Here is a 24,089-nt window from a genome sequence, read left to right on the forward strand (position 1 = left end):
TCGTTTTTCTGGCGCGCCAGTCAGTCAATCAGGAAATTTATTCGTTCCCGTGATAGTCGCCAAACGAAGGTAACGATTTGAACTTTGAACGTAAAAACGCAACGTCGTATTTCCTGTAAGATTTAATTATTGTTTATAGATAAAGAAGGAAAATTTTAAATCATTTATTTGGATGATGTGATTAATACAATATAACTTTTTTTTATATTCCTTGTGTGTATATATATATATATATATATTGTATAATATTTATGTTACGCAAATTAAATAAATTTTATATCATTTTTTTATTATCCAGTTAGGAAAGAATGAAAGGAAAAGCATTTTCTATATATTTTTTAATAATTAATAAAAGAAGTTTTTTTATTCTATTAGTCTAACGATTAAAAATGTTTGCAATGACATTCATAGATGCGGTAATATATCGATGATGAATGATTTCCAAATATAAGACGTTATTCGTGATTCGTTATTTGTGTGCAGTGCGTGCATTCACGCTAATCTAATGGCGCATTAAACTACAATTGTTTCTTGCCCCATAACACTACATGCTGCCGAAACAAAATACGAGTGACAAAACGATCGAAGATTTTCATTCAACCGTTCAACCGAGCGTCTCTAATTTGATTGGTCGCAATGGAAGGGCAGATAGCATTGAGACAGATCAGTCCGCCGTGAAAATCGGATGCACCATCCCTGATATCCCTCCGGGGAAATGGAAAATCCAGTTATAACACCGAGCATCGTCGTGTACTTTTCAGCTGCGGTTAGTTATGAATAATACTCGTCACTCTGGCGTTATGGTCAGCTCTCACTCAATTTGAATATATATATTGCTACAGACTGACGCTGTTATGTTGAATACGGAAGCTTTAACATCGTATCCCCATATTTCGGGAGCTTAATTAAAATGATAAAAAAACAATATTACCAGATATAATAACAGTGGTCAGTTTGCTCTTGTTAAAATTAAGCTACCAGAAAATGTGAAATTTTGCGAGAATACTAAAGAGAAGAGAGAAATAAAAACAGTTTAATATTTTTAATTGTAAATTATAATAAACTCTGCACATAAGATGAACATTACGTCGGTGAAACAGGTTTAAAATCCTTCGGCCACTACAGTCATATGGATTTTGTAAACAAATCACTTTCGTCCCTTATGGCTTTCTTGCTTGTCATTTAACATTTTCATGAGCAGCCACATGGCCGAAACTAACCGCGTTATCTACCTTTATTTGATGTTTGCACGCGGAACTTTGTTCATTGCCTCATTTACACGGTAACCAAGGGTACTCTGCCTTTAGTCTTTTCCTCTCTCTCTCCATCTCTCTCTGCTCCATGGTCTCCTCGTCTTTTTCCTTTTATGCTTTTGTCTCCTTTATTTAATAGTTTCTATCCGGTGCTCTCTCATCTTCGTCTCTGAGGGAAATATTAGCCGCGGGCGCAATAGCGTTAAAGGGGAACAGTTAAATTAATAATTTCAAAATTTGCAGAGCTAGAGAGGGAGAAATTGCCACTCGTGGCTTGAATTCCTTTATGCAGTTGTAGTTTTCTAGTCGACGAGATCGCGTCGGCGAGCAAACAAATTTGGATCACCGACTTTCTCAAAAGTCAATTTATTTAATGAATGTATTTTACAATTAAATTATCTGATAGTTTCATACAAACTGAATCTTATCACGTAATTAAATTATGTAATTAGATTTAATATAATGTATTCAAATTCAAAATAAGATACAATTACTTGCATGTTAAATAAAGGAGAAAGGAAGTTATATGGAATTAATAACATCACATTTTATGTTTTATAAAATTATTAATAAAGTATGTATATACACATATATTCATATATATATATATATATATATATATATATATATATATATATATATATATACACACATATTTTTTGTAAAATATATTAATTAAATTTATTATATATAATAATATATTAAAATAATATTCTTTTGTAACATAATATCTATTTCTCTTATTTTCAAATTTTAAATTTAAATTAAAAATTTATTTGTATCATGAGAAATATCATTTTCATCAAAATTATGTGTTCCTAACATTTTTCCAGAAATGCGTATTCAATTATCTATTGTAGAAATTATTATTGTCGTAACACTTCAGACTTGATGTAATTTTTTCATTAACATGGTTCCGCGTAAAATATACATGTTGCCTCGATTAACCTTCGATTGCTGTAATTTTCACGCGTCGGTCTAATGAGAAACGCGGTTATTTCGGACACTTCGTAACAGGGCACCGGTTGCACCAGGATAATCTTAGCGGCAACCGTAATTATGGGGCCCCATTTTGAAACGGGCCCCACTCGTACAAGGCCCAACCACGGTGGAGCTTGTTATTGGCAGCGTAAACAACATGATTATCTTCTTCCGCGATGTGGAACCTGCCAAAAAAGATTCTATTAATATTTATGACGATCCATGCGTGTGATTCGTTTCGACACCCTATGGAGAGGCTAGACTTGCCAAATTATACGACGGAATGAATTATAGGTTGCGGCTGCAACGTGTAAACGTTTTCTACGCTTTCATTATCAACGGAACATAAATGAGTGATGAAGATGAATGAGAAGTGCATTGATCAATTTTCGCGAATGTCGCATGTATCATATCCGCAAAAATCGTGTTGAACAAGTCAGTGATCTATATTCTATCATGTATAAAAATATTAGTTCGATACTTAGAGATAGCTCAAAACATAATGATATTTCTATAAGAAAAGACAAGTATCATATTACTCTGATTACTAGTTACTAATTAAATAATTTCGACTTATAATTAAAAAATGATAATATGATTGTAAGAATGTAATAACATCGTATTAGGATATAAAAATGTTTATTTATGTAAAAGAGAATTTTAGATATATATAATTTTAATATTGTGCGTAATATTTTATAATAATTAATGAAAGCAAAATTAAAGTGATACGGCCAGTGCAAGGATTTCAGGCGAATATATATGTATGAAATTTATTTTACATGAATGCAAGCTGCATCATACGATTTCCCGTGGGTCCAACAGCGTTTCTCTTTAATGATATTTAATAATGCCACACGTCATCCAGCATTATCGCGAAAAAAATGGCATCTTTGCATCGGGGTCAACGATGCATTCATTCAGAACATTCTATCACGAGTAACGAGTAACGAGTAACGAGTAACGAGTATTTTTTATTGCTCCGAGAAATCGAGCACATAGCCGATTCGATATGCGACGACGATATTTTATTTCGAGGTGTCGTACAATATTTTTTATATCTGTCATTGAATTTATACGATAAGCAGAATCCAATAATCTACCGAGATGGATAGCCCAAAATTCACAGTTATTGATACGATGGCACGTTTTATTCGTTTGAATATTTATCTGTTATAAATTTTAAAAGGGCGATGTTTACGCAGCAGCTGTATTTATCTCTGATGCATGTATATCTACATGCTGTTATATGCAAACATAAAGCCTCGGATTTATCTCTGTGGATAAATACATTGGAGATGAATTAAACAAAATCTGATTTTCCAAATAATTAGATCGCCGCTAAATTATTATACACAGCATTTGCGCTGAATATATCTCCGACAGTCAAGAATGAAGTATAAATAGCATGGAAAATTGAGTTTATTATTTTGCAAGGTAATAGTCGGAACTAGACTAAGCGCTAGACAAATTGAAGAATGGGCATATTAATTACGTCATACTCTATTAGGATTTACCGCGGACACTGTCGCCACATTTTCGCGTTACGCGAGCGCAAAGTTCCGTGAAAATAGAGGACATTAAAGTCTTTTTAGCGATGAATTCCGGGTTAACATTCTTGGAATGGTCGTTCTAACGAGTACTACTACGATAATAAAAGTGAAAGGTGCGCGAGTCAGTCTCGGTTTTGCCACGTGGAAAAGGGTTGAACAAATTGGTAAGAAGGAAGAGAAAAAAAAACGGAAAGAAAAAGAGAGATGGAGAGAAAGAGAGAGAAAGAGAGATAGCGGCAACGTGATATTTCGGGCGTTTTCCCGACATGTTAATTGTATATTTGAGGCCCCTAATAAACAAGGCTTCGCCGGTAGCTCGTTGCTCTTACCATGGAGAGAGTCTTCATTACCAGCTGTAATATATAACTGCAGCCCCGCAGGGGCATTCTCGATTCGCAGAGCGTGTTACGAAGTGCCGTGTACGTACCGGGTGACCCGGAGAAACCGGATTAGACGATTGATCACCCAACGTGATCGTACCTACCTGCGAAAGTCGCGATCGATAATTTTCTCGATTCGTTCTCTTCTGTTAACTCGCGCGACCATCTGGGCTCTCAGATCGAACATTTTCTCGTTATCACGACGAGCACGAGATAGGTGACGTTACTTTAACTTTGCGAGCCGACTTTCGCGAAGTCGCCGCGGCTAATCGTGTCCGGTCATCTCGGTTGTTCATCGTGCCTCGCAGCGTTCTGAATAGGGGCTCGCACGGAAAGAAAGCGAGATCGCATGTGATCTCGGATACATCGGTTTTGAAAGTGGTCCCGCGTATATACAGGGTGTCTCAGATCCTGGCCTCTCCACGACTTGTTTCATCTAACGAGCTCACATCAATTTAAAACAATTTTCTCACATGTCAGAGTAGCAATATTTAAATGGTGTAAATATAAATAAAACTGAAATTTTATATAAAACAAGGTATAAGATGATATAAAGATGAAAAAAATTATTAATGATACTTTAATCTTTTTAGCACATTTAAGATAAACTTTACTTTTACAGATTTTTCAATTAATTCAATAGAAAGTTGAATAAATTGAATTGAAGACAAAAATGTTTAATATTAAGAGATAATACTAAGTCAAATTTTCTTATAAGAAAATTACATTTCAACTTTATATCAAAAAGAAATGTAAAATTATAACATTTAAATTTTGGATTATCTTGAATATCTTTAATTTAGAAAGAGAAACATGTACAATATATGTATTTAAATTTAATTTTTCAAAAAATTATTAATTTTCTAAAGTAAAAAATGTATACATAAGCATTCCTGGGACAGACTGTATGTACATGTGTTCCGATCAGCTTTCAGTCTTGAGGTGTGAACCGGTTTTCTCGACTTGATTTTTGACACGAGCTCCAAGCCTTCTTCAACCCTCTCAGTTTATTCCGACGGGGTTCTTGCGCATCATTTTTGTTTTTCCTTGTCGTTCTTCGTTGGAGCAAGCGAGGCTTTATTCAGGACACGATGTGGTGGATAGCGGCGGCACGCCCTCCCGGTGTCAGATTTTATTTATCTCACGGCGGCTTTTTGTTTCGCGCTAAATACTCCGGCGTTTAAGAAGACGGGCCTCCCCGATTTATGGCCGTCGTTGCTGCCTCGAGTTCGGCTTCTTGCCTCTCTTCGTCTTTCTCGAAGCCGTTCGTCGAGCGATTCACGTAAATTCTTCGCACATGCTTGTCTTGTGGTTTATCCGTCGTCGGCATCTCGTCGAGAAATATATGTCGCAATCGTTAATACGTTTTAAAAATAATGTTGAGAAATTAGATTATAATATATAATAAAAATTTGAAGAGAGGAAACACATAGGATGACAAGTTCAAAATTTTTATTCTAATAACGTTTTTTTATTCTGATTTTTTTATTTTTAGATAAATATGGAAGCGGTGACATCGACCGACTACGATTCTACGAATCTCAGCAGAAACTTTAATCAAGTCGGCTTCAACACATACAATTACTCACAGTTCGAAGAGAAGTACAAGCCGCGACAGTTCTTCAAGTACGGCAACGAGTATCTCGAGTATGGGCACAAACTCGGTGCCAATGAAAGATACGCGCGATCGAAGTATCAGGACGGCTCGAAGCTCGATCAGCGATATTCACGCAGCCACTCTCAACCGGAACGGCAACACCATCTGTACCAGGAGATACGCTCCAAGTCTCAGGATTCTCGCGAACTCACATTTTACCAGATAAATCCGCCTGTAAAAACTGAGAATCCACGGCAACATGACAAGTCGCATCAAAAGTTGAAGAAGGAGTTGACATTCTACGAGATCGACGGACCACCAGGCTGTCAGGAAAAAAGGGAGAAGTCCGAGAGCAAGGAGCGTGCCGACAAAGGGACCAAGTCTCACGACAAGTCTTACGCTGCTGGTCAAGAGAAATCACAAGCGAAACACGGCAGGCAGAGTCACCAGGAGCAGCAGAAAACATTGGCGAACGCGTCGGAACATCGTCAGTTGAACCGCTCGCAGTCGGATCTCACGGAGTGTCAGCTGCCGAATTACTGCGGCCATCGCAATAATCCATACATCGATCCGCCCAAGTATCGACAGTTTGACAGGCCGCCGCGCTATCAAGAAGCTTTGCCGAGAGTAGTGGAACCGCCACCCAAATACCATCCTGATCCGCCTAAGTACATCGAGGTGTCCAAACGGCAGGATGACTTTAAGAAGACTCAGGTAAGCCCGGTAACATATATAAAAATCTTGCATGTGTCGTATCTTTGAAAGATTGAGCGCGCGGGTTAGGTTATTTCAAGACATTATGGATCAATGTTATAAGTTATTAAATAACATGGAAGCTATATTTTTAATGTGAAATTATTTGAAAAATTAACTTTTGAAATTTATGTTATGTCATTTTATATATATAACTGATTAAGAGAAGATTGTCGTCCGCTCTTCATCACGCTCTACCATTATTGCTCCGTTTTCTCAGCAGCTCACGTGGTGGCGGCTTGATATATATCCGGCGCATTAACGGTAGACTGTGCATGAATCGTAGTACTACACGCCGACTATAGCACGTCGCGTTATCATTTAGCAGGAAGAGAGGGGCAGACGACAAGGTGGTAGTGGCAGCGGGGGTGGCGGCATCAGCGGTGGTGGCAGTGGCGGTAATTCCAGTGGGGGAAGAGGGAACACCGGCACTCATGGCGCCGAGACGCCCTCTAATCTGGCCAGTATCACGCCGACCGCGCGAGAAGCAACACGTGCCCCGATCGCGCGACAGCGGATCTTCCATAAAACGTGCGACGTGCGCAATAACAGTAGCAATAACAACAACAACAGCAAGGAGAACTTGCTACAGGAGACTGGCAATGATTGTGACGTAACGTTATCTTCGCGTGGTTACGTCGAGCCGCTGAAAAGTCATCATAATCATCATCATCATCATCATCCTCATCAGCAACAGCAACAACAGACTCGCGGAAGCACCATTGCTAGCGGTGTTATTGTCGGTAATGTTTTCTTGGACGGTGGCGGCGACGGTTCGTGTGGCGAAGTAACAACGTGCGACAAGTACAAGGCTACTGGGTCGGAGTCGAATCGGAACAGTAGCGACGCGATTCAAGGTCGTTCGAACGAGAGATCCATGCTGAAGATTGAGAAGCTGTCGGGAAAGAGCGCTTTACATAGTGGCAGTGGCGAGTCCACGGCGGTCGGCAAGTGCGGCGCGGAAAGGATGAAGCCGGCCTCGCAGGAGGCCGGCTACAACAAGCACGAGGTCAACAAGGCCAAGAGCCACGATGTCGGACATGGTTACAAGGTCGAGAACTTGCGTTATTACGGCGAGCTGAAGGGTTACGCCGACTTTAAGGTTTACGGTGCTGTTGACAAGCAGCCAGCGTCCACGCACGAGAAATCACATCTTTTCCACGCGCCTTCCTCGTGCGAAAAGGGTGACAAGTGTCATGGCAAGATGCTGCCTTCGTCCGCGCAAAGTTACGGCCTAGGTAAGAGCGGTCAGCAACAGTCGGAGAAGAGTCACCACAGCGGAGATCACTACTACCATAGATCATCGCATTCGAAACCGCCGAGCGCGTATCAGGTGTACCAGGAGACCAAGTACTCGTACAACGTGAGCGGAGTGCCCGGGACGCCGGCGCAGGCCAGCGCAGCCGCAGCGTTCTTCGCAAGGTCAGTGTTCACTCAATTTAGCAAATATGACAGCGCATCGCAATAGCATTGGTTGCTGATGCGAGGTTTTCAGTTATCGCGACACTTTAACTTTTCTAGAGTGTCGATCTTTTTTTATCCCATAAAAAGGGGGATTTAAAGAAAAAATTATGAAGAATTACAAATTACACATTTGTACGAATATTTATTTTTCTTTATTTCAATTTTCGGCTTTTCGACAATTTCACAAACGCTTGGGAATTAAATGATTTACATTATTCACATAAGTAATTTTAATTTCCAGAATTTTTCAATTTTTATGACGATTCAACTGTAAATTGTATTTTATGTCAACTAAATTTTAATTTATTGCATTGTTCTTTTTCTTTAGATCTTTCAAATATTGAAAAATATGCTTTTAAAACACAGAATCGAATAATAATTGCATAAACATCCATTTTTAATATTGCATATTTTAAAATTTTTTTCGAAATGAAAGACCGAAAACTCGGTTGAATATTACTTGTTTAATTAATTCTAATTCTTTTTAAGTACTTTTGATTTCTCGAGACATCAACGTTACAGCACATATATCAATGAAACACGATTAATAAATAAGAGAGAAAAAACGGCAATTTTATTCAAAGAGTTTGAATTCTGTGAAAGTTTAGTACGGCTATTACACGATTTTTATTTGTTTGGAGAAATTTATACTCTCTTATATCGCGCGCGAAGTAACCAATTTACAAGATCGTAACCGCGTGTATAGATCTCATATTCCGTTAGCGCATATCTATGCGACTAAATGTAAAAAGAGTGTCGGACATTTTTCATCGTTATCAAGCAGGCCTGCTTCTTGGAGCGTGAATGCAATCGCAGCAACGCTTGCAAAAGCATTATTTATTACGCGAATCGATACTTGTTTGCTTCATGTTATTCGATATCTGTAAACTCTAAATTATTTTAGTCAACCATCTTTAAATTTAACTTGAATTGACAAAAATTGCACTATTAAATAACTGAAGCAATTTAACAAAACTTTATTATGAAAAGCTTATATTTTGCTCTACATCAAACAATATAATCCTATTATCTCTCATCTTTCTTATTCATTTTGCACCGGTTTTCCGTGTTTTACCGGGATAATCACACGATTATGCGACTGCAGTTAGCTAGTAGGATAACACTCAGCTTTAACTCAACTCCCCCGAGTCATTTCTTCGTCCTGCGACTAAATAGAAAGTGCGAAAGCCCAATTCTCTCGACCCCCGTTGGTCTTAAAGCGCATTTTGCATTATATGCACGTTAACCATTATTGCGGAGAATATATATATATATATATATATATATATATATATATATATATATATATATATATATACACGAAGCATGTGTAAGCGACCATCCTTCCTGGTTAGGTCGGTCTCAAGCTTTGATCTTGGCTCGCATATTTTCGACGTTTTCATATAAAAGTACACGCAGCTTGCATGAGCGAGCGTAAATCGCATGTGGTTTTATGTGCGAGAAGAAAGCTCTTGTTCTCTCTCTTTATCTCTGTCTACCTAAAGGTTCCGTGGCCGCAACCGTCTTTTCCCCTTAACCTTAGGCGCGACCTCAGCCCTTTAATAATCTTGCTCATAGCTCGTGGATATTGTAAAGCACAATGGCATTCTTAAGGCCTGTTTATACTCCTGTCTCCATCTTGCCTCCTCTTTTTCTTTCTCTCTCGTTCACATTAGCTCTCCGTATGTGCGTGTAAGTGCATAAATCCATGTGAGTTATTAGTAGTGGCTAATTACGAAGTACGTTTAATAACGACGTATGTACGTAGGAGAATTGAAAGTTTTTCGAACGAGATGATGGGAGAGAACGCTCGGGAGAAATCTCTCCAGTATTGCCGGACTTGAAACGCAACTGGCAAATTATTCAAAGCGAATACATCTGTTATTATTCGGAGATATTCAGCTATATACATATAATAAGCCAGGGCTTTTAGCGAGCTTTAGTCGAGCGAGCGCGACTGCAGTGGCTTTTTAGGCTTACGCGAGATTTAATGATGTATCGGGCAAAGCAATGACTGGCTCATCGGGACATTCAACGAGGATTTAAGAACGTTCAATATGACATACAGTCATCTGTATCGAATGGGTGGTATATAAATTTGCCCTTTTATCTCGGTTAAACCATTTGTGTCCCCCAATTAATTTACATCAAAAGTGTAGGTTGCATCTTTCATCTTTTCCGCATTTTTTTCGATATGTCTGATCGAAACATTTCTCATATGTCTGTTAAAACATTTTTCATTTGTTAAAAATATTCCTTTCTTTTATACAAAAGCCGGATATGGTTGGCCATTGTTACTAAATAAACGAATGCTGGAACAATATTGTTGAAATAAAATTTCGTGCGCTTGTTTTTTTCTCTTTTTTTCGTCTTGTCAATTTGTCGAGAATTTTTTTTCATTTTTGCAAGTTTTCTAAACAAAATGATCGTGAATATTATATGTCTGTATGTGTATGTGTGTCTGGGTGTATGTGTATGTGTGTTGATACTATGCACTATTACAAGTCAGTTAGCTAACCTGTCATTAACGTATAATAGGATATAGCGGACGCCTGAACGATCGTGCCTTGTGTTCCAATGATTCAATGCACTCTTGTCAGTATAGTGACGCCTGTTCTCCAAGAACTGTCTCTTCTCAATACCTCTTCCCTTTTGCTACTTAACAATTCTTTAGAAAAGACCAACTCGAAGGAAGTTGTCGTGCGACGAGAATTGAAATTACTCGTGTTCCACGTGCATTGTTGATCGATGTTATATTATTAATTTTTTATAATGTTAATTAAATTTCAAAATTAGTTGTCTTTATTGCATTTCTATTATTAAAGTCTAATATTTATACTCTATCATTGTTTGTGCCAATATTAAAAAAAATATATATTTTTGAATTTATTAAAATTTAACTGAATTTTAGTAAAAAATATAAACTTATTTAGCATTCGCAGAACAACATTATAAGCAATGGATATATTATTCTCTATAAGATATTCTTTCATAAATATTAATGTATTGAGAAAAATAGCGACTATAAAATTGTAAACAATGATAGAGAGTCACAGACAGTTTAAAATTAATAAGTTTTGAGTTTAAAATTAATAATTCAAAGTGTTGCATCGGATTTGTCATAATCGAAAATATTGCAGAAACATCTCTACATATCATTTTCAATTCCTCAACATTTTTAAAATTCCTGTTTACGTACATTGATATTAACATGAAAACGAGTTTAAGAATGTTTAGGATGTTATCCTGTCGAACGTAGGCGAACTTTTCACTGAGCTCGTTGATTTATTTCGAGTTTCTTATTCGATTCCTCAGGAATAGTCAACCACTTCGTTTTAATCGTTTTCGTGACGCTCCGGATGTAAATCTGTTTCGCAAACACGATGCGAAGTTGCGGAGAGTGGCTGCGCTTTTTTTTTTTCTTCCAAATTTTCTCGCAATCGAACTCCGATGGAGATCCCGATTTCCCGATGGACTTCGCCGTTGCACCTCTCGTAAAGTTGAGATTTCAAAACTTTCACATTGAAGTTGCCAGTCTGTACGCAACCCGAACACACGGCAAATAAAATTGACCTAGGTTGCACATCCCCCGGTACCGGCGGGATGGTTGAAAGAGAGAGAAATGAAGAACGCAGAAAGAATAAGGCGAAGGCGGTGGGCCAAGTCCGCCCGTATTGTTGGACGTCGTGATTTTATTGCCCCTTTATATTGCCTCCGCGATACTCTTTCCTTTTCTCATTCTTTCTTTCTCTCTTGTACTACGCTCATTTCCCTCTCTTCGCCTCACGCCCCAGGTTCGTTGCTGTCCCTCACTTTCGACCTCTGGCTCCGGGGTCGCGAGAGCGATTTTTACGAGGCAAGCTCGTCTCGCGTCTCCTGAGATGCAACCCGGCCTGCCGCTATCCCTGAAAATTGCAATCTCGAGGATCATGATAGTTGGACTCGCTTTTAATCGAAATCGGGAAATAATATCGGGCAAGAGGGCGAGAATCCGACGAAATCAGAACCGTAAGAGATTATATGAATTTCCGTGCGATGATTATTGAAGGCGACTGGGCTTGTGTGTATCGCTTTTTCTACTGTTGTTTGTGAACGTATTTCGCTTCTCTTTATAGTACGATTGTCGAATCAAAAAATTATCATAAGAATGTAAATACATATGTACACAACTGGATGACCAACCGGGATTTTATTCGCACGAGAAATATTGTAAGGACGGAATATGATCTCCATTATAGAATTACAGAAAAGGAAGAAAATATCTTCGGATTTTTCCTCGAACGAGGCGCGCGCGCGCGTGCTTTATCCTATACATATTTATAGCATGCAGGATTTTGTCTTCGTTGTCGAAGCTCGGCGTGGGCAACGCGATAGCACGCTGAGATTCTATTAGACATACACGGATAACCCTTAATTAGGCAGATGGGATGCGAGGAACGAAACGTAAATAAACGCCTGCACACATATTATTCGTGGAAACATATCCTATTTAATTTGAAAGCCAAGGAAAGACTTTATCTTGTTATACTTGTATGTACATAAGCGATATATCGTATCTGTGAACGGCAATAATTATTGGTGCGAAAATAAGAAACTGTATGAAGTTGCAAAAAATTATTCGCGATAAGATGCAAGTCATCGACACAAAATTTACATCAAAAAACATTCTGAGTATCAAGTTACATCGTGAAAGAAAGTTAATAACTTTTGCATGAAAAAATTTTCAATTCTCCGTATGATGGATATTTCATTTTTTCCACTCTTTCAAGAGGTTATATAATTGTATAATTTTAGCTTTGTTTTAGGACAAAAAAAAAAAAAAGAAAAATATTTTTTTCTCTAGAAATATTTTCTACATATAGATATCAATTTCTTTTATCCATGCTTTTAACTTCTATATAAATCACAGAAAAATCATTACCTCATTGATTTAATACCACATATTTTTAAATTATCTACTAAATTATTATATTCGACAAGCAACCGGATCTGTCCGGGGTGATCCGTTACTAACCGACAACGAGTCTGTCGACGATCCCGGGCACATCCTGTGGGTCACCGATGATACCCGGACTCTTCGTTCAACAGGTAGCGTTCTCTCGTGTAGCCCGAGTTCACCGACAACCCAGCCCTCTCCATTATATTCATATCATGTAAATGCGCCCTACCGTGCTTCGGCCAACTCCTATTTTCTACCCCTGTGCCAAGCCAGACGTAAAGCTGTACCAGTAGAGAGAAAAGAGAAGGAAAATGAGAGAGAGAGAGAGAGAGAGAGAGAGAGAGAGACAGAGAGAGAGAGGAGAAGTTCAAAAGAGAGTAAGAGAAACGTCATTTCTATTTTACATTTATTCTAATGGGATAATACTAGTTGTTTTGGCACCTGTGTGTGTGTGTAGATGTGGCTTCGTATAATAATTCTTCTCTGCTGCCATTTGATACCATTCGATTATTTTCATCGTCTCAGCAATTTATTATTTCACTTCTCCTTTTTCTTATATATATATATATATATATATATATATATATATATATATATATATATATATATATATATATTCTCTCTTTGAAGATCCTCTGCGCATCGTAATTGAAAAGGCAAACGAATACATGTAATATTACGCTAGTAATTTCTGTTCTTACGTACAGATTTTTTTATACATTTATGATTTATCAGATCTAAAAAAAAATCGAGATAGTCACTATGATGAGTGAATTAATTTTCTACTAATTTAATTTTAATACAGAGACAATTAAAATTTCTTAAAAATATGTTGCATTTTTTTATATATTAATCGGTTAAGTTTATATAGAAAAACTTTCTAGATCTTTAATACATCAAAGTATTCTTTCTTTTCTTCCACTTTTAATAGCCTTAAATATACTTTCTCTCTTCCTCGTTAGCTTCTTTATATCCTTCGTTATATCTTTATTAACGCTACCTGTACTTATTATGTATTATCTTTCTCCACCTTTTGCACATGCGGTTTTAAGAAGATTTTAATTTTAATTTGCGAGAAGGAAAGTGTATATATATATATATATATATAGAGAGAGAGGGGGGGGCATCTCTTCGAGTTTTCTATTTTTCTCTTTTTTTCTCGTTCATTATGAATGAAAGAAAGTGTGGAGAAGAGAGTTGAAATGTCTTATATATATCTTCTACTTCATATTTTCTCTTTTCTCCGTTCTATCCGCTTCGTCTTTCATTTGTACATCGATAAACGTATCCAACAGCTTGTCACGCGCATCTTGTCGATATCGGCTTCATCGTGTGTGTGTCACGTCCAGACAGGTCCTCATTTATATCGCTGTTTCTAATGCGTCTTATCGTACATTGACTTAATAGTCGCGCTGACTATTAAGTCTTAAATGATACACATCTATTACCATTCATTATTTATTCAAAATGGGGAAAAGCATCGAGAATTAATTTACTAATTTATGTGATAAACGGAAGTTGTTGCTGTGATTCATTTATTAAAAAATTTCGGCGCTTTTAAATCAGTTTAATAAATGCCTAGAATTATGTATTATGACTAATCTTTTAGTGGATACGCATTAAGTGGAATCTATGACTTGAAACAGTTTATTTTGAATATGCGTGTTTTTTTTTTACATTGCTTCTATACTTAGCCAAAGATGAATCAACTTATTTTCAACCACGATGATTTATCTTGCACATAGTAATCAATAGTGAGTAATTGATCGATTAAAAAGCCGAGGAGAACTGGATAGGTTTAATTTAATATCGGAATAAAAAGCTTTCAGATCCATGAGGAGAGGTGCCCTGAAATTAAAGAAGCATTTAATTTTTAATTTATAATCTACTTTACTTATTGATTACTTCCTTGGATATTAAATTGATAGTTCTGAATTTCTTTTTCTTTTTTTATTGATTATTGGTGATTCAAATAGAGAATATCAATTTAATTTATATGATACGATCAAACATTTTTAAAAATGTAAATAAAAAATTGTAAAAATTGTAAGCATTGATATAAAATTTAATGTATTTGAGTTTTTAAATTCTTCGCGTCGTAAGAATCAATTATCGCAATTAATCATTATACTGAAAGCTATTCTATAGATTCTCATTATTTAAAATAAATATTTTTGTTATCTTTCTCTTTTCATGATAAAGTAAATGCATTAATGCCAAGTGAGCAGCTCTGTAAATGTTTAAACAGCTATATATACGAGTCCACGACTCTTTTTTCGGTGCTTCGATTGAGACCTCGATTTCGCCAATTAGAGGTGAAATGCCCACATTATGTCGATTAACCAGCGGCATCTTAACGAGTTTCATGGCTGATTATTAAAAGCCGATAGCTCGTCGTGAAGACCGGTCCATGTACCAAGCGCATTCGTGTGGGAAGCCGCAGTTTGTAATTACTCTACCGGACGTGCGCGTATACGCGACCAATGTACAGGCAATTATGTCACACTTCGGTCCCGATATTACTTTTCAATTTGATATCGTCGATGCCGATGGACGTGCTCGGCCACTTTGACCGCCACGACCGTATATCAAGCCTTTTTTTTTGCAGTATGTGCCAATTAACGTGTATCTGCGTACGCGCGCGGACGACCATGATTAGCCGATTAAAGCATCGTGTTGCGGATATTGAAGTCGCACTTCGGACGATGGACGTGAAAAAACAGCATCAGTCGTGCGTTTATATGTGCTATTATTTTGCAAAAAGTAGCGTGTTTCGATTTATTATTACGACTATTTTATCATTGCGTTGTAGACAATCATTGTCAGTATTTAGAAAGTTTGTTGATTTATAAAAAAATAATGAAGAAACTCAAAAAACAACATAACTTTTATAATGATTTTAAGACAGATCCAAAATACTCGAAATAGTTTTATTTCGATGTATATTTTATATAAAATATATAAAATTGTTGTAAAATTTTTTAAAAGATTTAGTTTCTTCTGATGACAATTTTTACTTCATTTAAATTTCTTTCACGTTTTATATAAAGTGATATGTGTGCGATCGTTCAAGCGACCTGACACAATTCAAATGGCTTTACGTGCCATTGTATCAGGAGATTTTTTTTTGTACGTGCGCTAGTGAAATCTCGTACCTGTCCGAATATCGGGAGCGCGTGAGCGTCATTAGTTATCCTGCATTATGGTCGAGGAACGATTCAAATCAATTTGGAGGTTCGTAACCCCGACTATAGGGGGTCCATGGCCGCTTCATATATCACCGTGACCAGTGGTCGAAAGGCAGCGGGCAAACGGTATATATCTATATAGGGAGGAATTTTCTCTCAGATTTCGGTCGTAAAAAAAGAAGAGCTCGCGCGCGACCAGATCTTTTTATCGACTCAATTAGGCTGCGCGCGATTTTATGCCGTCGAATATGTGACGAAATATCCGCGTTTTATATTCGACCTTTCGGCGTCATCCTTATGTCAAATGTGGTATCGCGTCGAATAATATAATATATCGGGCGTGTCGTACATTCCGGAAATCGATCAGAGGGATGATCGTGCGACGCCGAAATGTTGGGCAATTTTTCATGTGAATAGCTTTGCAAAGCATGCATATCTTACGCTCGCTTTTCTGTGATTTGTTATACCATCTAAAAAATTATGCATATCTATGATAAATCGGCCAATCATGTGGCGGAATAAGAACTAACATAAACTTCAACTCTATAAAATTATGTTAATAATTTTCATGTAATGACTTTTTTAATTTTTATATTACAATAACAACAGTAATGAAACTTTATTTATTTGAAATTATATAACAAAGTGCAAAAAATAATTGCTTTAATTCTAATTGTTCCAAATTTATATATATTTTCGTTCAATAAAGCAACAACAAAAACATGTTTAATATAAATAATTACAAGTTTAATATATATATATATATATATATATATATATATGTGTATAATAATTAATTAATATAAATAATTTTCATCTTATACTTTACCATATCTTTTTTTGCGTTTTGATTTTAATTTATGACAAAACTTATCCTCGTACATGTAAATGACATTTTCTTTTGTAATGATTCTCTTTGAAAAATATGTAACTTAGGATTAAATAAAATCGATCTTTTTTTATACTTTACGATTTTTCGATTCAGCATCTCTAGCGTTTAATTTAATTCTGCTATTAAAGCTGCCGTCGCAGGGAGAGTTCGCGAATGACCATTTCATACTCTTTTTCTCTCGCCAGCATTTTGTCACGCGAACAACAATCCAATCGATAAACAAATACAAACGAGCGCGGAGCGCCAGCGGGTGGTTGTCAACGAAACGCACGAGCAGACTCTGGAATAAAAAATATATATTGCCTTTCATGTACGCGAGAGTCGTTGCGCGTAGAACTTTTAATTTACAAAAAGCGCAGTGCCGAACCACGGTCTCGATGACTCATATTTCTAGACAAATGTGTCTGCCAGCACTTCGACGAGTTGTGTATATTGCAACTTGCACTGTTATTTGTTTGCTTTATCCAAGTAGTTTGCAAACGGCTTCTTGCCTCTTTTTTTTGTCGTCTGTTACTACATATTCTACAGTAAGCTTTTATAAAATAGAGCAACTACGCTCGCGCAACGGGTTCATAAAGTTTCAATTTTGTACCTTGGCGAAAAGGTATTTATACATAATATAATTAAGCGAAATTTAAATAAAACTTGATATTTTTCGCAACGTTAACTAATTTTCTGAGGCATTGGTCAATCCGGCGGAGTAAAAGCAAACATTTCTCGATCTGACACAGCCTCAATATTTAATTGGTCGGCATCTACCACATGTTGGGAATGAAACGTCCGTATCTGTTTGTGAACAGGCTTGCAAAAGGAGTCTCATAAAATACCGGGCAATGCCATTAATAACACGAGACGAGAAATGCTTTGTGGCCGCGAATACGCAGTCGGTTTCGACGATTCGCCGGATCGAGCGTTTATATTTTATGCATGTGCGTCCTTTTACATACGCATTTATGCTGGATATTTTATAATGCAACAAAAAAAATTCGAGTTTTGCCTTTAGTACAATCGTGATGAGATATTTAATTTCAAAAATTTTCAGGAAGATTCAATCGCGTAATACAACCAATTGTTAAATTGCATAAATTTGCAAAATTCTCGTTTTCCAAACACATGTAGACATATTTGCTTTTTACAGAGAAATAAAATATAATTCATACGAAATATATATATTAGATTATTTGGAAAGTTTTTACTACTCTTTCTTTTTATAATACATATATATACATCTATACATATATATATATATATATATATATATGTAATAATATGAAATAATATGAAATAAAAAAATATAATCTAGAAAACTGTTGATTATTCAATATTTTTCTTTTTACAGAACGATATAATACATTATAACGCAATTATGTCCCTTGAAATTCTTTAATGTCACTTGTGTATCATGTTTTGGTTGAGCAGACTTTAGATTCAATTATAGATGCTGACAAGTAAAGGTCGTCCGATAAATCTCTATTCTTTAGAATTTTTTTTTTACCATTTTATGATGGCATATTTTTTTTGTTATTCGTCGTATTATTCTCTTATGATTTTCCGACGGTCTTTCAGTTTTCAAGTATTATTTTGGAGATTTAATTATAGATCCTAGGCTTTATATGAGACGAGAACGAAATAGACGTATCAGTGTATTGATCACAGCACGTATTTCAATTTTTATAAATTCTATATATACAATATTGCGAACAGAATGTTAATGTATTATGCCCCATAATATCGTATATTTTTTTTTACGTTAAATAATATATAAAAATTTAAACAACCAGTATGATAAAATCTAATATTATAAGAATTATTTGTCTTACTTAAAGTTTCAAGCCAACAAAAAGATTTGTATATAAATTTTTATTTTCATATTTTTCTTCGTTCAAATATAATCTCTGCTAAATAAAAACCAATATATATATAATATCAGATTCTTATTGATATCCATTTATCGATAATTGTGTCGTTAAATGAGGATGTGAAGACGAAGGTTAATTACAACGATCTCCGATAAATCTCGTGCAAATTATCGGCAAACGATGTAAATAATCAATGTTTTTCCCGAGAATAATTAGTGGAATAATTAATCATAGTTAATTCAGCATAAATCGTGTATATTTTTCTTCACGCTCCACCGGCCACTATTGCGAATTACCCTCACACCTAAAAATAAATGCGTATTTCTGCAACGGTAACGTACTCGGTAACAAAGATTTTTTTTATCGCTTTAGGACCCGGTCGGCCTCGTCGTTCTCGCTTCGATTTGAAACACAGAATCGTCTAACGGGTGACGACAAAATGCGCCGTACACGCTGGCAATCGTAGCGACAAAATAACGAACAGCTCAATTAGGTGCGTCGTAAAATGCAAATGTATGCGCGTGCCGCCTTGGAACGTGCTAGGCAAGCTTTTCCTGCACATATACATACGTGCACGTGCTAGCACCATGCTTACGTGCACGCGGATACAAGTAGTAAACATAAGTAGAAAAGTCATCCGTCCGGAACCGAACGGACGTAATAACTTTAATTGTTAATTAACGCTAGCTTTTTGCGTCTCTTGCCGCACCGCCGTGAGAGCTCTGTACTCTTGGAATATTGCCCTCGACAGACTCGCCTTTTGTTCTTTGTCTTCAGGACTCTGCGAGATTCGAATGCTCTCTTCTAAGCTCCCTACTGTGTGTCGGTCGCGAGATAATTAATACCGTTGAATTTAATTACGACCCCACGATGCGTTTAAGGTGGATGTTTGCGTTTTTAATTAGTGCAACTTCGCTCAGCGTTATGAATGCGGATACGACGCGTCATGCGTTTTTGATGTATTTAAATTCCTTTCGTGCCGCATCTCAGGTAGATCCGTATTCTGTGGTTTCTTTAATTTTTAGTTTTTTTTTTTTTAATTTACGCGCATTTAAATCTTACGCGCGTTGATATGCGAAATATATAGATTTTTGGTCGAAACTCTGCGCAAAAATTTTGTTTTACCCCTTATTACTCGCGTGTTTAAAAAGGATTTTTTTCTTAAGACAAGGGAAGTATATAGTATATTAAGTATATAGTAAGCAGCTTTTTTATTTATTGTCATGCTCTTACGAAGCAACCACTTTTTGCTACTTCTTTTCGAGATTATAAGAGTGCGCTTAATATTACCGTCTTCTTCCAAGCAGAGCAGTCTGTTGTCACTGAATAATAATAAGAGAGAGGAGCTTCTTAATCTTTATTGTCGACAGAATATTTTCTCTATGAAGTTGAAGTGTTATATTATAAAGTATAGTATAGTTTTATTAATGAAAAACGAGTTGCATCTTTTTATCCGTAATATTAATATCTTCGCGTTGCATATAACAATACGAGTCGATAACAACATGCAGTAAATTGGTAACAATATCTTTTCTTTGTCGCGATTTGCTTTCATGAATAAATATCGATTGGTAATCGATCGCGTATTGACGTATCTCATTGTAAACTCGAATGTAAGAAGCTATCGCATGAATAGAATTTGTCAAATGGACCGACGTAAAAAGAGTCAATCTTGCAAGATCGACCTCCTGCAACAGCGTCTCTTTGTGCAAACTCAATAGTCCATTCATCATCCTGACTACTCGATCAACGCCTAGTTCGCACCATTTTTATGAAGGAAATGGCGAAGAGAATGTCGCCCGGTCAGACATTCTACAGCGTCAACTTATCATTCGATAATAATATGCTATATAATATAATATACAGAAAAGAATACGATAGGTACATTAAAATCTTGATTATTCTTTTGAATTTTTGCATTTCTGTAATTTATATTCTTTGTTCGATGCGGAATAAAATTTAGCAGATATAAAGAAAAAATTTGATAAGATTATTTTAATATAATGTTTTAAAAAAATCAGGAGAATATTAATACTTTATCAAAATATAATGCTTGCACATAATACTTTATTATATTGATTTTTATATTGATTTTTCACAGACTAACTTTAATTAAATTGATAATTAAGATAGCTGTTTTCAGAATGTTTCAATTCCAATATATAATTCTACCGTAAAACAAAACTTATATTTTTTCTTTGTATGGATATTTTTTTGCTTATATACTGAGAAAGTATGTGATTCTTTCTCCGCGTCTTTCGTAATTTTAACGATAGTATGAGCCAGAAATACTAAGAAGCGCGTGTTCGTGCAGAAGACAAACTGACTTCTTCAACGATTCTCGTCACATTCGAAGCTCTTCACAACTCACTTTGCTCTCGCCATTGCTTTTATTTGGGTACTGGCGAACGTTTGACTGACACATTTTAGATAAGCGAATTTATATGTTCTCACGATAGTTTAAAATCACACCAATCCTGAATATATAAGGAATGTAATTATTAAAAAATGAAGATAGATAGATTTTGTATTAAATATAATTTATTCTTTTGGCTCTTATTATGAAGATAGATAAATCTATCTTAATATCACAAAAATTACACAAAAACTTAGATCCATAGATTTATAAACTGAGAATCAATGATATGATTATTACTACAATGATCGGATAGAACGATTTATATATGTGTGCAAATAAATATGAGAAACTATAAAATAAGTATAATATATCGAACGGCCTGCTGGCCGTATTAAGATCGCATTTGATGTCGGATTGCTATATCCTGATGGATCGCTTGTCGATTACGTGGTCTAATCCGGGCTCGCATGACTACGACAATCCGGGTTTCCTGCGGGGAAATAATTTGTCATTCCGATCTCGTTCGTGATCCCCCATCTCTAAGATTCGGGCGATCGGCTCGCCGTGTCGTAAACATTCGCTTTTCGTGCCTCGCGATACGGCGATACATCTTCCTCACGGCTGCGCCATCGTGCCCGTCACTGCATTACGCCGAGGATATCTCGTAAACAAAATGGATATGAAAAAACAAATACCGAATAAAAATCGCACGATACAATACGTCGTGCATGAATGATTGATCGCGCTGCCCCTTTCAGGCCTCTTTCTTGAGAACTTGATATCCAATATCGCGTTTTTACAGACTCATTTTTAACATGTTGAAGTAATTTTTATCCTATGATATTCTATCTATAGATATATAGGTAATACATTATTATGAATTTAATCGTGTCCGATTTTTGTGATAAAATAATAAATAAATATCGTATAATCAATTCCACGACCCTTTACAGTTTTTTAATTAATAAAATAGCTTTAAGATGAAAAATTCATTATTATTGTATAGATAATAAAAAAGAGATAATCGTACAATAATATGGAACGTTATTAAATTAATTTTAAAACAATAGATACTTTATCTTTCTCTTTCTTTCTATCACATTTTTGTATATTTATTTTGAGACAATGATTTTCATTATCTTTATTAACGCACGTGCGTGCATGCGTGCGTGCGTGCGTGCGTTTTGTTCCCGTTTCGATGCGTCTCGCGCATCGAGATGTCGACTCTCGACATGGCGAGTATTATATGTATACGCAGACAGCTATGAAAGAAAGCCGGTCGTTTCCGAATGCAGAATGCGACTGCCGCACGTGTATCGACTCAGATCTCGAAGTACGGCTACCCGGAAGGATAAGTCGTCCTTTGAGAGAGCTCTCACTCAGAGAGAGGATCGTGTCCCTTCCCTTTGCTGATATTTTTGAAAGTTGCGCGCGAGAGGAATAGACAGCAAGCTTGGATTGACGTGTGATAAAGCTTAATCTTTTTGGAAAAAATGCCAAATCAACTTTCTCGCGTAAGTTCATTCTCTTTGCTCGCAGATTTATCCAGGAGTTACAAAGTTTATTTTTGTTCTGTTAAAACGCTGTGAGAAAAGCTTCACTTATTTTTCTGGCTTTTGTCAGACTAAATTCTTTAACGTGACACGATGAGATTTTCGAGCTGTTTAGTAAAATATACGCACAGGTTTTTTTTTTTTTTTTTTTTTTTTTTAGTAGTATTAGGTGGTGATTTACATTGAATTAAATTTATAAATAAATATATTTAGAGGTACTTCTTAGAATTAGCGAGAAATAATTTTCATTGTTATTTTATTTTTATATTATTACTGTAACGTCATTCTTCATGTTCATATCTTAATGTAAAAAATATGTAATAACTTATGAAATATGATATCTTAATGATTTGGTGATAATCTGCTTCATATAATAGAGCAATGCGGATACATTTTCTTAACCGTCAAGGAGTATGCTTTAGACGATAGAGAAGCGGAGAATGATGTAAATGTGCTCTTCCCGATCGAGATTAGAAATCGAGTATTCTTATGCGCATGTATCTTCCTTCGAGCGCTATTAAAGTCGACGATCTGCCAATTAGAAATCTCATGTGTATCAGCAGCACGAGGCAGCGTACGTGCCGCCTCCGTTACCACTATTACCGCTGCTATTATGTGCCGCTACCACTATTACTCTGCTCATTATTTCGATAGTCACGCGAGAGTGCCTCTTCTCTTCGTCTCGTTCAAGTACCAGCATCTACTTCACGTTGAGCGTGCGTTGTCTGTGCATCGGGGAAAGATGCATCGCTCGCAATCCAATGGTCTAAATATGTATTGACAGTCTATTAAAAAAAAAACTTATTTTAAATCTTCTTAATATCCTAAGCTAAAATTAGATATCTCTCCTTTTTTTATATAATTTTTAAAGAGATCTTAATATGAAAGATAATGAAAAATGTATTAGATTAATGTTTTTATAGAACAATTTATGTAATGGAATTGGGCATAAGTAGATCTAAGATCAGTTCACATTTAGGTTAATGGACTTTAAATTAATGTAATTTAGCTTCGCCCCTATAATTCTTCATGAAATTTTTATTATTCATTTTTTTTTTAAATTACGATAGTAATTGAGTCATAACATTTACGTGCGTGTCTATTTGTTAACTTTTTAATCATTATTTTCTGCATGTATACTAATAGAATTGTCATATAATTTTTAGTTTACAGCAAATTGGAAAAATTTGTTGCAATTATTTTATTCATGAAAATTATTTAAAAATGTTCCCTGTTGCACATCCAGCTTGTTAAATGTTTCATAATTCTAATAAGATTTTGAATCAAATATGACGTTTTTGCTATTCGCACACATGCA

The 24,089-nt window shown here is 35.9% G+C and overlaps 1 protein-coding gene across 9 annotated transcripts in view; it reads left to right on the forward strand.

The window, feature by feature from the left end:
• Positions 1 to 24,089, forward strand: part of LOC140675269 (uncharacterized) — a 337,048-nt gene that overhangs the window by 112,456 nt on the left and 200,503 nt on the right. For 7 of the 9 annotated variants that reach the window (XR_012048353.1, XR_012048354.1, XM_072909579.1 and 4 more), the window contains 2 exons: positions 5,663 to 6,478; positions 6,843 to 7,939. Coding sequence is in view for 7 of the 9 variants with exons in the window: in XM_072909579.1 (XP_072765680.1) it covers positions 5,663 to 6,478; positions 6,843 to 7,939 (1,913 nt within the window). In the remaining 2 variants the exon portion in view is untranslated. The remainder of the gene's footprint in view (positions 1 to 5,662; positions 6,479 to 6,842; positions 7,940 to 24,089) is intronic. The other 2 variants (XM_072909581.1, XM_072909584.1) reach the window with 1 other exon arrangement.

This window comes from Anoplolepis gracilipes, chromosome 17, assembly GCF_047496725.1.
Source record: "Anoplolepis gracilipes chromosome 17, ASM4749672v1, whole genome shotgun sequence".
Taxonomy (NCBI): Eukaryota; Metazoa; Arthropoda; class Insecta; order Hymenoptera; family Formicidae; genus Anoplolepis; species Anoplolepis gracilipes.